This window comes from Rhinolophus hipposideros, assembly GCF_964194185.1.
Source record: "Rhinolophus hipposideros genome assembly, chromosome: 22".
NCBI lineage: Eukaryota > Metazoa > Chordata > Mammalia > Chiroptera > Rhinolophidae > Rhinolophus > Rhinolophus hipposideros.
In genome coordinates this window covers 10077146-10096231 of record NC_138068.1, presented here as the reverse complement: position 1 = coordinate 10096231, position 19086 = coordinate 10077146, and the positions used below count along the sequence as shown (strand labels likewise).

General features: G+C 37.1%; 1 protein-coding gene across 6 annotated transcripts in view; it reads left to right on the top strand.

Annotated features, from left to right (window-relative positions):
- The window catches only part of CSE1L (chromosome segregation 1 like), a 34872-nt gene that overhangs the window by 1739 nt on the left and 14047 nt on the right, over window positions 1-19086 (top strand). For 4 of the 6 annotated variants that reach the window (XM_081033430.1, XM_081033434.1, XM_081033431.1 and 1 more), the window contains exons 2-9: window positions 7452-7547; window positions 10808-10950; window positions 13106-13207; window positions 13279-13424; window positions 13781-13871; window positions 15442-15549; window positions 16964-17056; window positions 18868-19035. In XM_081033430.1, coding sequence (XP_080889556.1) covers window positions 7463-7547; window positions 10808-10950; window positions 13106-13207; window positions 13279-13424; window positions 13781-13871; window positions 15442-15549; window positions 16964-17056; window positions 18868-19035 — 936 coding nt within the window. In that variant the 5' untranslated portion in view covers window positions 7452-7462. Of the gene's footprint in view, window positions 1-926; window positions 1157-7451; window positions 7548-10807; window positions 10951-13105; window positions 13208-13278; window positions 13425-13780; window positions 13872-15441; window positions 15550-16963; window positions 17057-18867; window positions 19036-19086 lie in introns of all 6 variants that reach the window. The other 2 variants (XM_081033432.1, XM_081033433.1) reach the window with 1 other exon arrangement.

The following is a 19086-nucleotide window of genomic DNA, read 5'->3' as shown; positions in this document are numbered from 1 at the left end:
CCTGCTGTCTCCAGGTGGCCACGTGGCGCGTGCACAGTAGTTGTCGTCCTTGGAGGCGCAGACGGAGGTTTTACGCTGGGATCCCACCTGTGCCTTTCCTCCTTCCCTTGGGCCCCCAGTGAACTTTTTGGTCTTTTTGTGTGTGTGTCTCCGTTTTTTGAACGATTCGTGGGACCCTTGATCTACCTTAGCCTCTTTCCTCTTAAGACCCTTGTATCTTTCACTTCTTTCCAACGGTGTAAGGGAATTCTCTCTCCCCTTCTGGTTATTTTGATTTCTGCTAGTTGGGGGCTGGGACAGAGGGAAACCATTTACTCTACAAGATGGGATGGATTCGAGAGCACCGCTCAAGCTTTGGAATTAATTTGTTCTTTTTTTTTTTCATTTAATAATTTTATTGAGCAGCCTGTTAATGTCGGGGAATACAGTAGAGAAGAAACAGACAAGGTTCCTTCCCAATGGGAGTTTATATTCTAGTGGGGGAAAGAAACGGGAATACAAAAAAATGAATTCGATAATTTTAGACAATGAGAAATGACAGGCTGATGTGACAGATGAAGAAGGCGTCTCTGAAAAGTTGACATTTGAGCCGAGACCAGCCATGGAAAAGTAAGGGGACGGAACATCCAGGCAGAAGGAATAGAAACTGCAATGGTGAATAGAAAGTGCAAGGGCTCGAGGACAGGAACAAGTTTGGAGTAATGGAACATCCGAGGAAAATCCAATCTACTAGAGTTGTGTATGAAGAAAGGTATCCAGGGGCCAGATCGCGTAGGGCTTTGTAGACAATGTGAAAAATTTGGATTTGATTCTAAGTGGTATGTACCTGTGATTAGAAGGCAGAGGGTGGGCTGAGATGTTGGGGTATGTTCTTGATATGTGTGTGCAGATAGTTTTCATTCATTGGATCTCTTTCCCTTTCCCAGATGTAAGGCCTCAGGAATGGTTCTCTAATGTGGAGGAATTATCTAAGGAAAAGGCACACATCTTGCATCAGCTTATGTTTAAGAGATGGCATTGGAAAGCAACGCTTTTGTTCCAAAAGTCTTCATCTATAACTGAGGGCCTGTGGGAAGAGGCTAGACTTAGGTCCAGCCATTCATTCAACAGGAAGAACTTGGAATTTGGATAAGTCCATCATAATTGATTTATTGTGGTACCTGTCTTTTTAATTTTTGTGTGTGTATTGGTAGGGATTTCCAAAGATAGCTTTGTGGAGAAAGGAACGTATCACCCCTCATTTAAAGAAAAAATAATGGATTTTCCACTTCTGGTTTGAGTCTTTATTTTAAAATCAGTAATGCTTTTTACATTTATATGTTGCTAATATTTGAAAGTGTCAGAGCATTTTCATCTGTTGCCAAATAAGATGGCTTAATTAGACCTGATCTTGCTGATACATTGTGAATACCTGTAGAGTATGCTATAAAACTACCTGATTTGTCATACTATCCAAATCAAGGGTAAGCTTATAACTTGGTTTTATAGACATTATCACTAAGGAGATACAAAAAGGGTTTGTTGACCAATGCTTAGTCCCTTACCTAACATTAAAATTCTAGGATCTATGTAGTCTTTTAACTTTCAGTGACTATACCATGCATATTTATACAACATCCCCCCGACCATACAAACACACTTTTTTTCCCCTCCAACACCCTTTTTTTAAAAAACTTACAAACATTCCTACCCTACCACTTCAGCTGTGTCATTTTGGGGTTATTCTATCATGTGGTCATAGAATCAGTTGTCTCCGCCTCTTCCTGTTTGTCACAATAATAAATGTGACCAGAATGTATGGGAAGAATGGTAGTACTTTTGATGGAATAATCAGTAAAGAGTATGTAGCTTTTGAAAAGAGTACAACAAATATGTAGTAGGTACCCATCAGTGTTGTACGGCTCTAGGGAGAATGCAGTGAACAAAATACAAAGTCCCTACTCATGGAGCTTACAGTCTAGTGGAGGGAGAAGCACAGTAAACAAGAAAGCAAATTAATGTGTCTGATAAAATTTACTTGGACAAATAGAGTAAGGGAATGGGGAGTGGCTGAGCTGGGTGCTCTTTCAGGTAGGATGATCCAGGAAGACATCTCTGAAAAAAGTTGACATTTAAAAAGACACTTGAATGAAATGGTCAGTGAGTCATGCCACTCCCCAGGGACAGAACTGTCCAGGCAGATGGGACAGTAAGTGCAAAACCCTGAAACAAAAGTATAAGCACTGCCATATATGAACAGTAATGCAGGACAGATTTCAAATTTACTTCTTTCTTGAAGTACTTTTGAATAAACAAATTAATTATGGCAGACAAGTTGGTCATTTGTTTATCTGACAGATGTAACTGAGTTCCTACGTTCTGCTGCGGCTGATACTAGCTGACCCTCAAAGAATACTCTCCAGTCCAGACTGGGCATTTATGTTTTAGCTGGCTGGCTGACATAGTGACTCATCTATTAGTTCATGGGACAAATGCGTGTCCAATGTCTACTATGTGCCAGGCAGTGTTGAAGGTCCTGGGCATGTAAAGATGTACAAAGCCCTGAAAAGTTAACAAGACATAACAAGTGGAAGATATTTCACGTGAGGATTAATGCTGTTAACTGTCACAGGCATGAGGTAGATAATAGTTGTAGAAGGCCCTTTTGAGGAGTTGACAGCTGAATGATGCCTGGTACCAAATTAGGAAGAGTAGTATTACAAGCAGGGATAACTGTCTAGGCTGCTTCAAGGAACAGAAAGGCGGCTTTTGTGGCCGGAACGTAGTGAGAGGGAAGGAGAATGTGAGATGAGGTTAACAGGTGCCAGATTGCATGGGACTCTGCCATGGTAAGTAAGGTATTTGGATTTTTAATACAGATCATTATGAGGAATCTAAGAGATTGGTTTTAGATGTGTACAGTGCTATAGTGCTATAGGAACATAACTTAGAAAGTGAAATGCAAATTATTGAGTGTATTAAAAAAACTCAACAAAATAGATCCAACTGACCTCCGTAATCTCCCCCTAACCCCCGCCACACACCGAGTTTCTAACATGTTGCCTTGCATAAATCCCAAAAGGTAGAATAAATTTGCATATGGCAAAGAAAGAACAGGCTTTTTAGCTCATATGCATTGATGTAAATGATTTTGCTTGGCAATAGCAAACTTTTATGATTTCAGAGTCAGCATTTCCATACAGAAAAAAAGAATGGGAAATGAATTGATTGAATCACTGCTTTCCAAAGTTGTGTCCCATAATAAAGTGGTTCTGTGGCCGAGGCCAAGTAATAGGGGGAACTCTGGATTAAACAATGTTATATTGATAACGTGCTGTTCCTGAAGTGCATCTCCAAAAAAGGGGGGATATAATGTGTAACATTTTCCAAACTTTTGATATAAAACCCAGAAAGGGTAATTTTCTAATAAATTGTGAGTATGGTTGCGTAGGATTTGGTATTCATGCCCATAGAGTAGTTTGCCCTAGGTCAAAGGAAGTGTGTATAGATAGGTGGTGGAATCTATTAAATCAATAAGAATATTGACTTCCCTTGTGATAAAAATGTTTTCTAATTAAGGGAAAGGACTGTGGTGAGAATACAAATAGTTTCAAACAGATTGTTATCCTTAGAAGGTGTGGTTTCTGGCTGTGGAGAAGTACTCTGCACAAGCACAGCATTAGATACACATATTTCTCCTTTCTAGCTGCTTTTTTTAGTGTGAAATGAAAGGTTATGGCTGTTTTGTTCAGATCAGTCTTCAGAATCTCAGTGTCATCTTTGACTTCTTCCTCTCGCTAATTCCCATCTGACTGCTCTTTTTCATCTCATCCTTTTCTATTACTGTTCCCAGTGCTTCCACTCAAGTTTAGTCCTCTGTCATTATTTCTACCTGAGGGATAGATAGCCTTAGGTTGTAGGAAGAAGGTAGATCTAGAGAGTCAGGCTGAGTGGGAGCTGGTCTTTGTTAGTGTGACTTGGGCAAGTTAGTTAATCTCTCTGTCTCCTTCCTTGTATGTAAAATGGTTATTATGTGAAATAAGCATATAAAACATCCAGCATTGTGCCTGGTTCATAGACGTGACCTTTGCCCTTTGCCTCACTTAAAACAGTGTCCTAACATATCTTCTCTTGTTCTCTTCCTCACCTGCATTCTGCAAACTATTACCAGCCCAAAGGTCCTATATTCCACTTTAAGTTTTTACCGATTTCAAAAAACCTTCCTATTGTACATTAAATCATGAAACTCTTCAGCTAAGTATTGAGGAACCTGTATGAGCTGATCTCAGCCTTTTAAGTCCACTATTCCCCAAAGGAGCTATATACTTTTCCCATGTCTGTTACTTTGCTCACACTATTTCCAAAGTACAAGGACTTTGCCTATTCAAATCTATATATCCTTCAAGTTCAGCAAAAGACTCACAGCCTCTGGGACACCTTGGACCACCGAATACCCGGTGACTCTCTTCTTAACTTCCTAGCAGTTAAGTTGCTGTCTGTGTGATTCGTTTGGCCCTTCTACTCCAGGGAACAAATGTGTTTCAGAATTTTTTTTATTGGATGCACATACTGTGGATTATGCAACATCCCCAGTGGGGCTTGAGGGTAGCATCCTGCAATCAAACACATGGTTATTTCTTTAGGGAAATACATTTTCATACTGAGAGAAAAATTAAATTTATAGCCTTAGGAAGTTCATGCCAAGTTTAGCTTTCTGAAAGGAAAAGAATTATAGGTCTGTAGTTGGTATTTCAGTTGTGTCTTCCAACTAGTCTTTAAGCTCCTTTGAGAGTCTTTGTATATATTTGATTGATAACTTTCCAATAGTAAATGTAATGCATATAGTCAGTTGTAGGATATTAGAAAAATGTAGAAGGATATGAAGAGAATAAAAATCCCCTGTATCATGTAGACGTTACTACTGTTTACAGTTTGGAGTATATTTTTCCTATGCATTTAGGTGTGTGCAAATTTTTAACATAATTTGAAATATAGTATACTTGACATGTTTCCACTTAGCTTTATCACATTTTACAAAAATTATTATGTACTTAATTTTTTCTTCTTTGTCTTAGAGACCCCTGATTAATTTGGTGCCTGGTTGCCCTGAAAAGGCTACATTTCCCCAGGTTCCCCAGGAGCCACGTGTGGCTTTGTCCCTAAAACTGCCTATTGGGATCTAAACAGAAGTGGGGTTTTTTAAAAAGAGCTTTATTGGAGTATAAGTTAGCATGAATTCATTTTAAGTGTAGTTTGGTGAGTGTTGGTAAATTTATACAGTCATGTATCCATGACCACAATCCGATTTTAGGATACTTCTTTCACCTCCCAAAAGTATTCTTGTTTCACAGTTAATTTTACCTACTCACTAACATCTTGGAGACCATGAAGTCCCATTTGTAGCATTTTCAAGCTTTTTGGGCCATTGGGAATGATGCACACACTTGTAATCTGCATGTATGTGCTATTGCTTTTGTGTGTATATTTCTTAGCCTTGTGGTATCAGTTATATCCACATAAGCCATTAGCGTATAATTTGTAATATATCAGATGTGATTTTTTTTTTTGGTCAGTCTGTGATTTATATTTAGTTTAAGTTATATTTAGTTTAAGTTTTGAATATTTTAATAATAAAGGTTGGTTTTTTTAAGATTTTATTGGGGAAGGGGCACAGGACTTTATTGGGGAACAGTGTACTTCCAGGATTTTTTTCCAAAACAAGTTGTTGTCCTTTCAATCTTAGTTGTGGAGGGTGCTGTTCAGCTTCAAATTGTTGTCAGTCTTAGTTGTGGAGGGCGCAGCTCAGCTCCAGGTCCAGTTGCCTTGCTAGTTGCAGGGGGCGGAGCCCACCATCCCTTGCAGGAGTCGAACTGGCAAACTTGTGGTTGAGAGTCTGCGCTCCAACCAACTGAGCCATCCGGGAGCTCAGCGGCAGCTCAGCTCAAGGTGCCGTGTTCAATGTTAGTTGCAGGGGGCGGAGCCCACCATCCCTTGCGGGACTCGAGGAGTTGAACCAGCAACCTTGTGGTTGAGAGCCCACTGGCCCATGTGGGAACCGAACCGGCAGCCTTGGCAGTTAGGAGCATGGAGCTCTTACCGCCTGAGCCACCGGGCCGGCCCCAGGATTGCCTTTTTCGTGGCCAAATAGTATTCGTGTGTGTGTGTGTGTGTGTGTGTGTGTGTGTGTGCTCTCTCTCTCTCTCTCTCTCTCTCTCTCTCTCTCTCTCTCTCTCTCTCTCCACGAGAATATACCTACCACTTTTCTTTGTCCATTCATCTGTTGATGGGTCCTTTGGTTGCTTCCATGTCTTGGCTATTGTTACTGATGTTGCAGTGAACGTGGTGGTGCGGATATCTTTTCAAGTTAGTGTTTTTCTTTCCTTTGGACAAATACCCAGAAGTAGAATTGCTGTATCGTGTGATAGCCCTATTTTTAAATTTTTGTGGAACCTTCATATTATTTTCTATTGTGGCTACCCCAATTTACATTCCCACCAGCTGTGCACAAGGGTTCCCTTTTCTCCACATCCTCGCCAACACTTGTTATTTTTTGTCTTTTTGAGAATAGCTATTCTAATAGATGATAGGTCATACCTTGTGGTTTTGATTTGCATTTCCCTGATGATTAGATATGTTGAATACCTTTTCATGTACCTGTTGGCCATCTGTATGTCTTTGGTAAATTGTCTATTCAGATCCTCTGCCCATTTTTAATTGAATTTTTTTTTCCCTTGAGTGAGTTATTTATGTGTATTCTGAATATTAACCCCTTATCAGATATATGATCTGCAAATACTTTCTCCCGTTTGTAGGCAGCTTTCTCCTTTTGTTCATGGTTTCTTTTGCTATGCTGAGGTTTTTTCGTTTGATGTAGTTCCACTTGTTTATTTTTGCTTTTGTTACCTTTACTTTTGGTGTAGAAAGTTGCATTTTAATCATAATCACAGTCGACATCTTTTGAACCCCAAAGTTACCTCCTCAGGTGCAAATGTTCAGCATGTAGTTTGTTACCAATACTTGTGATTGCATGTTGTACACAAAGGAATTTATTCTAGTTTCTTTAATTTCAGAACTCTATGGGATGCTTATTTACTGCTTAAATTTTTAACTTCTTGTGGTAGAGCTTTTTAAAAAAAATCTAGTGAGTTTTTTTAACCCTTTTGTTTGCTCTGTTTCATAGCGTTTTAAATTAGATCAACTTTATGGTGACTTTGATCAGTTCTTCAACTTTGCTTTTCTGTGCCTATCTTTGAAATAATATGTTTTTTCTTCTTTTCTCAAAATTGTCTCACCATTGTTTCAAAAAGCCCGTCTTATTTTAGCTAAGAGTCAGGCTTATAGCCCATGACCAAAACATAACAAATGGATGGATGACTTTCAGAGAGGGGAAGACCTATAATATAAAAGGATTCTTTTACGCAAATTACTGTGTTCCCATGTGACCAATTACCCAAACCTCGTTTTTGTTTTAGGTCCTATTGCAATGGAGCTCAGCGATGCAAATTTGCAAACACTAACAGAATATTTAAAGAAAACTCTTGATCCAGATCCTGCCATCAGACGTCCAGGTAAAGAGAATAAATATTGTTTTGTGGTTGATTTATTCTTAAAGGACAGGTGAGGGAAACCTTTGTGCAATCTGCCTGTTTGTAAATTAAAAGTAAAGAAAAAGATTTACGCTTAGATTTTCAGACATGGTTATTTTTCATTCTCTAGCCATAAAATGTGTGGTTGCCTGTTTGCAGCTGTTAATAACATAGACGGTGTCATGTGGGGTGGGTTTGGTTTGGTTTTATTGTTTTTGGGTTTTTTGTAGAATGAAAAAAACCCAAATTTTGTAGAATTTTATTTGGTGTCTTTTGGGGGTAAAAAGTACTAGTATGTTTAAAGTGCTTTGTCCCTTCACCTTTCTGAAATTCCCCACACCTGCCTGTTTTAGCGATATAATAATTAGGGAATAGAGATGAGTGTTAATGGCCTAAAAAATGATTAAGTGAATGAAACCAGGTAATCAGACATTGTGTTTTAATCTTCGTGTTGGTTTGATTAAATTAATATATTTTAAAACTTAGGATTCCTTTCTCCCTCTCTCCCAAATATGACCAGTTTCTATTAGAAACAGTATAAATTTAGAATTGCAAACTCAAATGCCCACAGGAGTCAGTTGTTAAGGCAAATGAGGGGGACAGGCCGGGTGGGGACTGTATATGCCTTGGTTAAGGGGCAAATATTATTTGGAACCAGCTAATTTTGGGGGATTCAAACCAGTTTTACAAGACCAGATTTTCAGCTTTACTTGAAAGATAAGGCTGTTTATATGAAGTGTCCTCATTTTTAAATGATAGCATCTAATAACTTGAACCAATTTTGAAACACGCACAAACCAAACCAACTACTTTGGAGGGTCAGATGTGTTTTGTAAGTAGTCAGTTGATGAATCTTTGATGTAAGCCATATTAACCAGAAATGTTCTTAATCCACTTCTTCAGAATTTACTAATGTGCGTGCTCATGGAGAGAATTTTGGTAGGGCCCCAGGAAGACACAAATGAATACACGTTTGTTATATTTTTATGTTACATATAATAGAACCATAAACGTGTTAATGCATTCATCCTATTCTAGTGAAGTCTGTGATTTCTGAGATGGAAATTGTTATCTGCGCATTAGAGTTTAAAGAAGTAATGTGTTCTTGGATAAAGGGAAATTAAGGGCTCTAATCTTCTTATACTTTCCCAGAAAGCTTCTGCCACCATTCTTTATTAAAAATTATTTTCAGTATTTGTGTCTTTGTAAGGCAAAGGTGCTGTTGTTTTATGAATCCAGGACAGAGTAGAAATACATTGTTTCTGGGAAGAGTTATGAATATAACATTTCTCAGGGATTGATAATAGACTGATTCAACATCTTTCTAAAATGAGTGGAAACGTGTAGTGGATCCCAGCTGACAGATCTCACTATGCTCCCTCCCTTGGCTGTGGAGGCGTGACAGGGCAGTAGATGAACTGGAAGATATTCTGAGGCTCCTTGAGTGTGTAGAAACACGTCGGTGTGAATATTCTGTGAGCAGACTGAGGGCAATGAACTCAGAAAGGAATAATGAGACTTACATTCATGAGAAGACTGCTTCCAGGATATTAATTACAGTTTAGGAAAGAGACCTGGCAACCTACATGGGCTTTTTCCTAAGTCACGGATCCAGTGTGTTGCCCTGTACAAAATGCTGACCACTAAGAGGAAACACAGCCTCATAAGACTCATACAAAACCATAGTGAGTCCCCTGCTGAAATACATTTTTCAATTCAACATTCTCATCTTTCAGGAAGGACCTGGTGGATACAAAGTAGGTAAGGCTTGAGGATGGAAATTAAACTCTTAGAACTCAGTTCAGAAAGAAGAAAAGTGTTAAGTCATATTATCGTAGAAAATAATAGATGCTGATAGCTGACCTTTTCAGTAAATATTGGAACCATAGAATGGGTGTTGCTTTGTGAAGCTTAAGATGGGAAAAATTAGGGGCCGGCCCGGTGGCTCAGGCGGTTAGAACTCCATGCTCCTAACTCCGAAGGCTGCCGGTTCGATTCCCACATGGTCCAGTGGGCTCTCAACCACAAGGTTCCCAGTTCAATTCCTCAAGTCCCACAAGGGATGGTGAGCAGCGCCCCCTGAAACTAAAATTGAACACAGCACCTTGAGCTGAGCTGCCCCTGAGCTCCCGGATGGCTTAGTTGGTTGGAGTGAGTCCTCTCAAGGTTGCCGGTTCAACTCCCGCAAGGGACTGCAGCTAGAAAAATGGCAACTGGACCTGGAGCTGAGCTGTGCCCTCCACAACTAAGACTGAAAGGACAACAAATTGAAGCTGAATGGCACCCTCCACAACTAAGATTGAAAGGACAACAACTTGACTTGGGAAAAAAAGCCTGGAAGTACATACACACTGTTCCCCAGTAAAGTCCTGTTCCCCTTCCCCAATAAAATCTCAATTATGTAATTTAAAAAAAAATAAAAAAGATGGGAAAAATTAGAAGGGCTGTAAACCTTCACTGTGTGATCAATAAACTTAGGAGACTTAATATCCCTAATAAGCCTAATTAGGTGGATAACTTTTTGAGTAAATTTATTGCTGGTATTAGAAATGTTTAATTCAAGAAGAAAATTAATTAAGGGCTAGTAATGGTAGAATAAGGACTGGTCTAAAACTTTCAGTGATGAAATCTTCTAGCTATGTGATGTTTAACAAGTTACTTAACCTCATTGGCCTTGTCTTTAAAATAAGGGTACTGCTACTTACCTCTCTGGGTAGTAGTGACAACTTAATGAAATCTATGTGAGTAAAGCACCAGACCCATACGGTTCATAATATCAATAATATATATTAGCACAAGTTAACTCACTTAATCTTAATTACAGTAGTACTATAAAAGAAATATTACTACCATTACTAGTAGTACTAATAATAATCCTCCTGGAACAGGGTGTATAACATTTGCCCTAAAGTCACTCAGTCTCTCTGAGAAGTAGATTCTCCTTCAGATGGGGTGATCATCCAATCAGGCCACTTTATAGATTTGTGAGAATCAGGTGAGTTAATGGATTGAAGTGTTCTGAAAACTGAGATATTATGTAAATTTAATGTAACATCATATATAGTCCATTTAATAGATAAGAAAAGTGAGAGGCACAGTAGACCCTTAATAGGTTCCCCAAAGGAAAGTATACTAATCTTTCCATTTCTGTGATGCTTCAATCAGATATACATAGTTCACATATACATAAAGTGGAAAGGTTTTGTTGTAATAAATCTTCTAACATGGAAATTCTTTTACAGCTGAGAAGTTTCTTGAATCTGTAGAAGGAAATCAGAATTACCCGTTGTTGCTTTTAACGTTACTGGAGAAGTCCCAGGATAATGTTATCAAAGTGTGTGCCTCAGTAACATTCAAGAATTATATTAAAAGAAACTGGAGAATTGTAAGTATTTTGTGAATCATAGTTTAATACCCTGTATGTTTACAAGATTTATATACACAGTGCTCCTGAACGATTCAGATACAGATTAAAGGTAAAATTAAACAAAGTATTAGCAAACCAAATCTAAAACAGTATAAAAATATATACCATAACCAAGTGGGATGTATCCCAAGTACGAAAGTCTTGTTGAACATTTGAACATTAATGTAATCCATCACATCAGTAGACTAAAAAGGAAAAAAAATCACGTGATCGTATAAATAAATGCAGAAAAAACATTTCACAGACTCCAGCACCCATTCATGATAGGAATTCTCAAACCAGGAATAGAGGGGAACTTTAGTTGACAAAGACTAGCTACCAAAAAAACATACAGCTAACTTCATACTTACTGGTGAGAAATTTGAAGTTTTCCCACTGAAATCAGGTATAAAGGAAGGATGTCTCCTCTCACCACTTTTTTTCAACATTATACTGGAAGTCTTTGCTAATGCAATAAGAAAAGGAAATAAAAGGTGTACCGATTGGGAGGAAAGACGTAAAACTGTCTTTGTTCACAGATGGCATGATCATGCATGTAAAAAATCTGAACAAAAAACAGGACACTTCTCCAAAGTTCCTGTTGTTTCATTTGAATTCATATAGATTATTTCAACTTCATAACTTCAGGGTTGTGAGACTTTGTTTTAACTTCCATTATTTGGAATTTAATTCTAGCTCACTGTCTACTGAAGAGACATGTGGAAAGACATAGTCTAAATGAATCATTGAAGCAATTTCTGTTGTGGACTAGTTAAAAGTATGCAAAGCTGAAAAACAGCATGAGCACGCATGCGCGTGCATTACATAGGGTGCCAAAAATGTATATACATTTTAAGAAAGGAAAAAACTGTATTAATACATACTGATAACAAAAGGTGAATACAAGTCTTGTTTGACTTCTGCAATTACAAGAGGTACTCAAAGTGGTTACATCAGCGTCCAGACACTTCTGACAGCGAACTACTGCTTGAGCAACGTTGACCAAAATGTTAATAGCTCTTAAAATACGTATACACTTTTTTGGCACTCCTGGTATATTCTAATTGTAAGGTGAATATTATTGTGCTACAAGTTTAATGACTAGTATAAAATTATAAATTAAGAAAGGCATTTCCCACACCATAGCTTAGGACAGTGGTTCTCAATTGCAGGTCATTTTTACCCACCAGGGGATATTTGGTGACATTTTGGTTGTCACAGCTTGGGGTAGGAGATGTGAGTGTCACTGGCATCTTGTGGGTAGAAGCCAGGGATGTTGGTAACCATCCTACAACGTACAGGAAAGATCCCTACCACAAAGATTGATCTGACCCAAAATGTCAGTAATGGTGAGGTTGAGGAAACCCTGGCTTAGGATAAAGAAAAAAATGAGAACTGTTTTGTAGTGATAGCAGCAATGATATTTAGAAAGCATTACAGTTAACAAAAATGGTCAGTTTTTCTAAAAAAGTCAACTTTAAATCTGCTTAAATATTTATTTAGAATCTTTTTTCTCATTTCATAAAATTTTAAAGTAGTAAATATTTTTTTTTAAGCTTGTGTCGTCAAGTGTTAACCACATGTGAAGAAATGACTTGGTGAATCTTATGATGTTTGAAAAGTCCCTCCCTCTACTCGTAGATATGCTATCTATCTTGATTTGTAAAACTAGTAAGGCATCCAGAACCTTTTTGGGTGATATAGTTCTGGATGCATTCAAAATCCTAATGGTCAAGAGGTTTTCCTTGAAAATAACGTTGACTTAAGGTGAGAGTCAAAATTGAAATTTCTGAGGACGAGCATGGGCTAAGTAGCATACAAAAAGATTTTAGCCACGTGTTCTGATTAGTTTACATATGAAACCGAGTCTTAATTGGCATCAGGAAGTCAGAAGCTCATTAATTTGTGTGTAAAAATATTTGCATTTGGGGTGTAATGCACATTTTTTTATGGAAAGCTTTCATCAGATTATTAAAGGAATCTGACCCATTCATGTAGAGGGAAGGCCCTACCTTCCTCTATGTTTTTCTTAGAAAGCCAGGAAATACTAAATGGTTCTTTTTGTCTACAGACCCATCTATCTGGCCACAGACATGGGTTTTACATTACTTGCTCACGGATGTTTTGTTTTTAGGTTGAAGATGAACCAAACAAAATTTGTGAAGCAGACCGAGTAGCCATCAAAGCCAACATAGTGCACTTGATGCTTAGCAGCCCGGAGCAAATCCAGAAACAGGTAATGCAAGGCCCTGCTTTTTAGGCAGTGTTGTTTGTAGAGCCGTCATCTAACCTTTTTCCTCCCCCCAGTTAAGTGATGCCATTAGCATCATTGGCAGAGAAGATTTCCCTCAGAAATGGCCTGACTTGTTGACAGAGATGGTAAATCGCTTTCAGAGTGGAGATTTCCACGTTATTAATGGAGTCCTTCGTACAGCACATTCTTTATTTAAAAGGTATTGATATTCATATTTTTAAAATACTTTTTTTCAAAAGCTTTTGCTCGTGCAATTACATTTTGTGCCTATTGTAATTCCTTTGAATATGATAATCCTAGAATAAGAACATAAGCCTCTCAATTCATTACTGAGTTTGTTTCTTCTTAAATACGATATTTATTTCATATTGGCCTGTTATTTGTGAAATATCTAGTGTCGTGAAATTGTGCTTGATTCCTTTGAAAAGAAAACCAAGAATTTCCTTTGAATTTCCTCAAGCTGCCTAGCCTTCCTTTTTCTCTAATCTGTCCTTGAAGACCTAAAGTAAGCAAACCAAAACTTGTGAACTTACCTATTTTACCCTAAATTTCTAGATATCGCCATGAATTTAAGTCAAACGAGTTATGGACTGAAATTAAACTTGTTCTGGATGCCTTTGCTTTGCCTTTGACTAATCTATTTAAGGTATGGAATACTATCCTGGTGATATTTAAAAATTACTTAATATGTAAGATTGCTTAAATACTTGTAGAAATTTTAAGAGAATGTCTTGAAAGCTTATTCGCTAGGTAATATTTAGACCAGTATTTCTTTTGAAAAATTTCAGACCTACACAGAAATAGAGCAGGTTGTATATAATGAACTCCCTCCCACATGTCTGTCTATTGCAGAAGTTTAACAGTTACTAACATTTTGGTTTTTCAAAAATTTGTTTCCTTCCCCATTTTATAGGAATATTTAAAAGTGAATCCCAGGCATCATATTATTTCACTCAAGTATTTGAGTATGTGTCTTCAAAGGAATTAGACCCACATTTTGATTAGATTGTTTATGTAGTTTGATTAATTAATATTTTGTACATCTTTGTGTAATGCACAGGTTACTTTCCTAAACATGTTTTTCATCTTTGTGAGAATCCTGTAAGATTGAAAGAGATGTATTATTAACCACTTTTTTTCCAGATAAGGAAAGAGCATTCAGTATGACAGCTAATTAAAAAAAAAAGAGGGAGTGAAAGCCAGGCCTCAAATCTACTTTTGCTGACTCTAGAAAAGGTGCTCGTTTCCTGTTTCTAAAAGAGAAAGCGGTGTTAGATTCACAACTTTCTAAAATGTAGAGTGAACACAGGATTTTTCATGGTTAGGATGTCTTACTGATGGCACATTTTTATTTTAAAAAATAATATTGGACAAAATGTGATTTAAGTTTTTTCCACCTATTGTATTGGCAAAGATTTTCATTACTTTTTAATGATGTTGAAAGAAATGCCGAGTGCAATGAAATGAACATTCTGGTGTCCTGTCCATTGGATTATAAATGGTACTAGCTTTATGGAGTCTGACATTTCATTGAGAAAGCCTTAATATTCATTTTTCCTAACTCCAGGACATAGAAATTAACAGTTGTTGAATATCTTTTACATAGTAGTAGTGCATAAAGTACTAGGACCTGTTAGGTAGATTTTTCTCATTTAATTTTCATATTCTCTGTGAGGCAGACATTGTTCTCATATTACAGGTGAGGAGATTGAGGTTCATAAAATAACTTGGTCAAAGTAAGGTACATTGTGAGTAATAGAATTTGGGTTATATTCAGCGCTGTATGGCTTCCAAAACCTGCGCTCATAGCATACGGTTCTGCATACACTTCTAGAATCTCAACCTATGAAAATTAGAGGTATGCACAAAGTTTTAGAGATAAGCCTACTTATTGCTGTTAGAATAAACAACTGGAAACATGCCAAGTGACGGGAATTATTACTGAGAGCATATAAAGACGATTTTGTGTAATATATTTATATAAATGCACAAAGGAGGGGGGAAGGATCTAGTCCAAAATATTGGACTTTTCAGTAGTTCCATGATAGTCAATTTTAAAATATTTACTTTAAAATATTTTCTAAAATCTCTTCAATGACTATATACTATTTAAAAGCCAAATCTTGGAGAAGAAATAAATAGTCTTAGCCCAGTGCAAGGCTATTTCACTAAGGTTTACAATACACTAAAACTATGTTCCTAAATTTCTTTCCAAGGCCACTATTGAACTCTGCAGTACCCATGCAAATGATGCCTCTGCCCTGAGGGTTCTTTTTTCTTCCCTGATCCTGATCTCAAAACTGTTCTACAGTTTAAACTTTCAGGTAAGCTTTGTTTTATTTCTTGCTTTTGATTCTTATTCTTTGTTGTCAAATAGACAGTTTTTCACTTGATAATAAAGACTTCTTTGCCAGCATTGATTTTTCTGAAAGAAGTTAGTTTTTTTCTGACCCTCCTCTCCCCTCTCCATTCTTTATGTACAGTTGTATTCTTCTTTATAGTAGTTCCTAGGGGTGCTTGTAGATGTTTCATGGGGAAAAGTGCAGTTCTCTTGTAGACCAGTAAGTTAGAGAAACCCCACGTCCTGAATCACTGTTTTGGAGAGTCACCTGCTATACTTTTATTGAAGATACTAGAGGTCACTTTCTCTTGCCTTCTTGTTCATTTAAGTGGATTTTAACAGTGGGGGAGATATCTTTTGATTAGATGTCTGTGGCTAGTTTATACAAAAAGATTTTATTGGAAGCACATCTGGCAGACAAAAGGCTGAAGAACCAGGCTTTGGAAGGTATAAGAACCAGTAGCATTTCAGAGGAAATGTAGCCACAGTCTCAGAGCAGAAAATGCCTAGTTACCCTGTTGCTACTGAGAAAGTGGCCTCTAGTCATTCTTTGTTCTTGAATCATTAAGATTCAAGGCTCCAGGAACAAGGAGGAGGTCTTAATTGGTACAGATTAAGAGTTGCAGGAAGAAGAATCTGGCCTTTCCATTGCTGAAAGCCAGAGCCAAGTACCTGGACTTAATCCTTACAACATGACTACACTCACAGTGGTAGAGCATTCCACAAAAGGAACAGGTAGAATAGGAAATGAACAGCCCAAAATGGCATACCCGCTCAGTGCTTAGCTGAACAGCAATTTGAGAAACTCTTAATTAAAGGATACCACTGTTATTGCTTATTCCTTCTTTTGAATTCTACTTCCGAGAAGTAAGGTACAATGAGGCTCTTAATAAGTTTTTAGGAATAGTCAGGGCCACCAAAGGAAGGAGGCATAATCTTTACCCTTGGGGGGTTTATCCCTCATTAAGAAGGCAGTATTTTGCCACAGGAAGTCATTAACTATATGACAATAAGTCTGATTTGGTGGTCATCTTAGACTAAATGCAGTAGTTCAGAAAGGAAAAGGAATAATACTGGTTAAGTACTGAGTTTTTTAAGGAAAAACTTCATACAGTCTTAGCTCGACCTTGAATAAATAAGTAGATTTAGATTGGGACAGGAAATAGAGGTGGCATCATTTGTGGTTGAAAATGTACAGAGACAAGTCAGGATGGCTTATTGAGCTGCCAGACCTAGTTGGAGCAGACAGAATTCTTGTCAGAGTAGGTACTGGTTGGCTCAGGCTGAGAAGTGTGTGAGTCGATAGGCATGTGGAAAATGTTGACATGGTGGGGAAACCTTATGTAAATAGCATACTTCTTTTAATCAAAATTCTCAAATCAGCATTTATTCTTTAGGATCTCCCTGAATTTTTTGAAGATAATATGGAAACTTGGATGAACAATTTTCATACCCTCTTGACATTAGATAATAAGCTCCTACAAACTGATGTAAGTATTGCTTACAATGTTTCCTGAGTAGCCTTTTGTTAAAATTAAGAATTATTTTAAATATATCCATTATATCTCAATTTTTTAATTAAAATTATTTGAATATCCTGAAAACCTTGGAGGTTAATTAGACTTCAGGAAATAAAGTGATTTGAGAACATTTAGCATTCTGGTTCCTTAAAAATTATTTACTCTTACATTGATAATAGATAAAATTCCAAGAATGCAACTAATAATTTGGTTATGTGGAATGCTTCCTATTTGGTTATTTGTACTATGAGAATTGTTTTTATTGCGGGCCTGGCTTAGATCACAATTTATAGGTAAAGCTATTTCATTATATTATTGAAAGTAAGGCCATAGAGTATTCACATTGTGTTTATGAAATAAAAATTATCATTGACGATATTAAGAAAACTTAAACCTCTGTAATAAGAGATTCTTTAAAAAAAAAAAAGTCATCCATAGTGTAGGAAATAGGGAACAAGATGAAAGCTTACAATGTGTAAATTTCTGATCTGGGTTTTGTAATATGTGCCTTTCAATATATAGCACTTATTCTGTGTTATTCATTTGCTTATTAACATATTTATGATCTACCTTTCCCCAAAGAAACAAAAACATAAAAAATAGTATATTAAGAGACTTCAACACCAAATAAAATAAAAATTAGAATTGGTGATTCAATTCACTTTGGGGGCGTGGGGTGCAGAGGAAGAATCATTACTATGAGTATATAGCAAATTTTGCCTCTGAGATATATTAGGTAAATAAAAAACACCAAAAAAAGATAATGGCTCCCATAAAATATTCTGTCAGTCCAGTAGGAAAAAACCCTCCCTCAGAAAACAAAACTTATCTTCATGCTTACATCTAAAGGAAGTTTTTCACAGAATTCTTACAGGGAGCTGTTTGCCCATTTGACTATGTATTTCCCTTGTGTCATCTCACTGTAATATCCCCTCCATTTATGCCTTGAGAAACCAGCTGTTGGGAAGTTTTTTCTCTCCTAAATTTGAGTTCCCTGATACATAGTACAGCTCAAAAGGTATCTGTGGATTGCTTATTATACTAGAGATTATTACGTAAATCACTGTCCTGGTTTACATTGGGTTTGTCATATTTTTCCAGGAAGTAAATCTTTTTAGCTTTGTGGGCTATATACAGTTTTTGTTCCAACTACTCAACTGTGCAGGTGTAGTTGAAAAGAGCTGTAGGCAATTCAGTAAGTTGTATAAATGAAAAGAAGTAATGAGCATGGCTATGTTTTAATAAAACTTCACTTACAAGAATAGGCAGCAGACCTGCAGACCATAGTTTGCTGACCCTAGATTTAAATTGTTTAATATTTTATAACCAAAATATTATTTGTGAGGCTCCTATTGCATTACCTTGTTGGGGGGAGGACACATCAAGTATTAATACTTGAAACGAGAACCTTTTGGGAGAGAGCAAGACAATACCACTAACCATGTTACAAAGAAAAGTGTGATATGATCTTTATCATTCAGGTTTGTGTAGGAATGTGTTTTTTTCAATTTAATATGTAAATATTTTCTAATTCCACCACCAGAAGAAAAGACTTTATTTAACTTGAAAACTTTTGAGAGCTGCTCTCAGTGATTAATAAATGAGTATTTCATCTTTTATTTGTTTGAAAGACCAAGTAAATAAATTGACAGTGGCATAAATGTCGTTTACAACATTTAGCTTTGGATTTAAATTTTTAAAGAGTTCAGGAATTATAGCTACTCTCTGTATTGTGGTAGCATTGAAGTTGTATATTTGAGTTTTCTGTTTTCTCATGTGAGGATGAAGAGGAAGCAGGCTTGTTGGAGCTCTTAAAATCCCAGATTTGTGATAATGCCGCACTGTATGCACAAAAGTATGATGAAGAATTTCAACGGTACCTGCCTCGTTTTGTCACAGCCATCTGGAATTTACTAGTTACAACAGGTCAAGAGGTTAAATACGACTTGGTAAGGTGGGGGAGACAAATGATTGAGACATGCCCCTCCCCACCTCCCCTA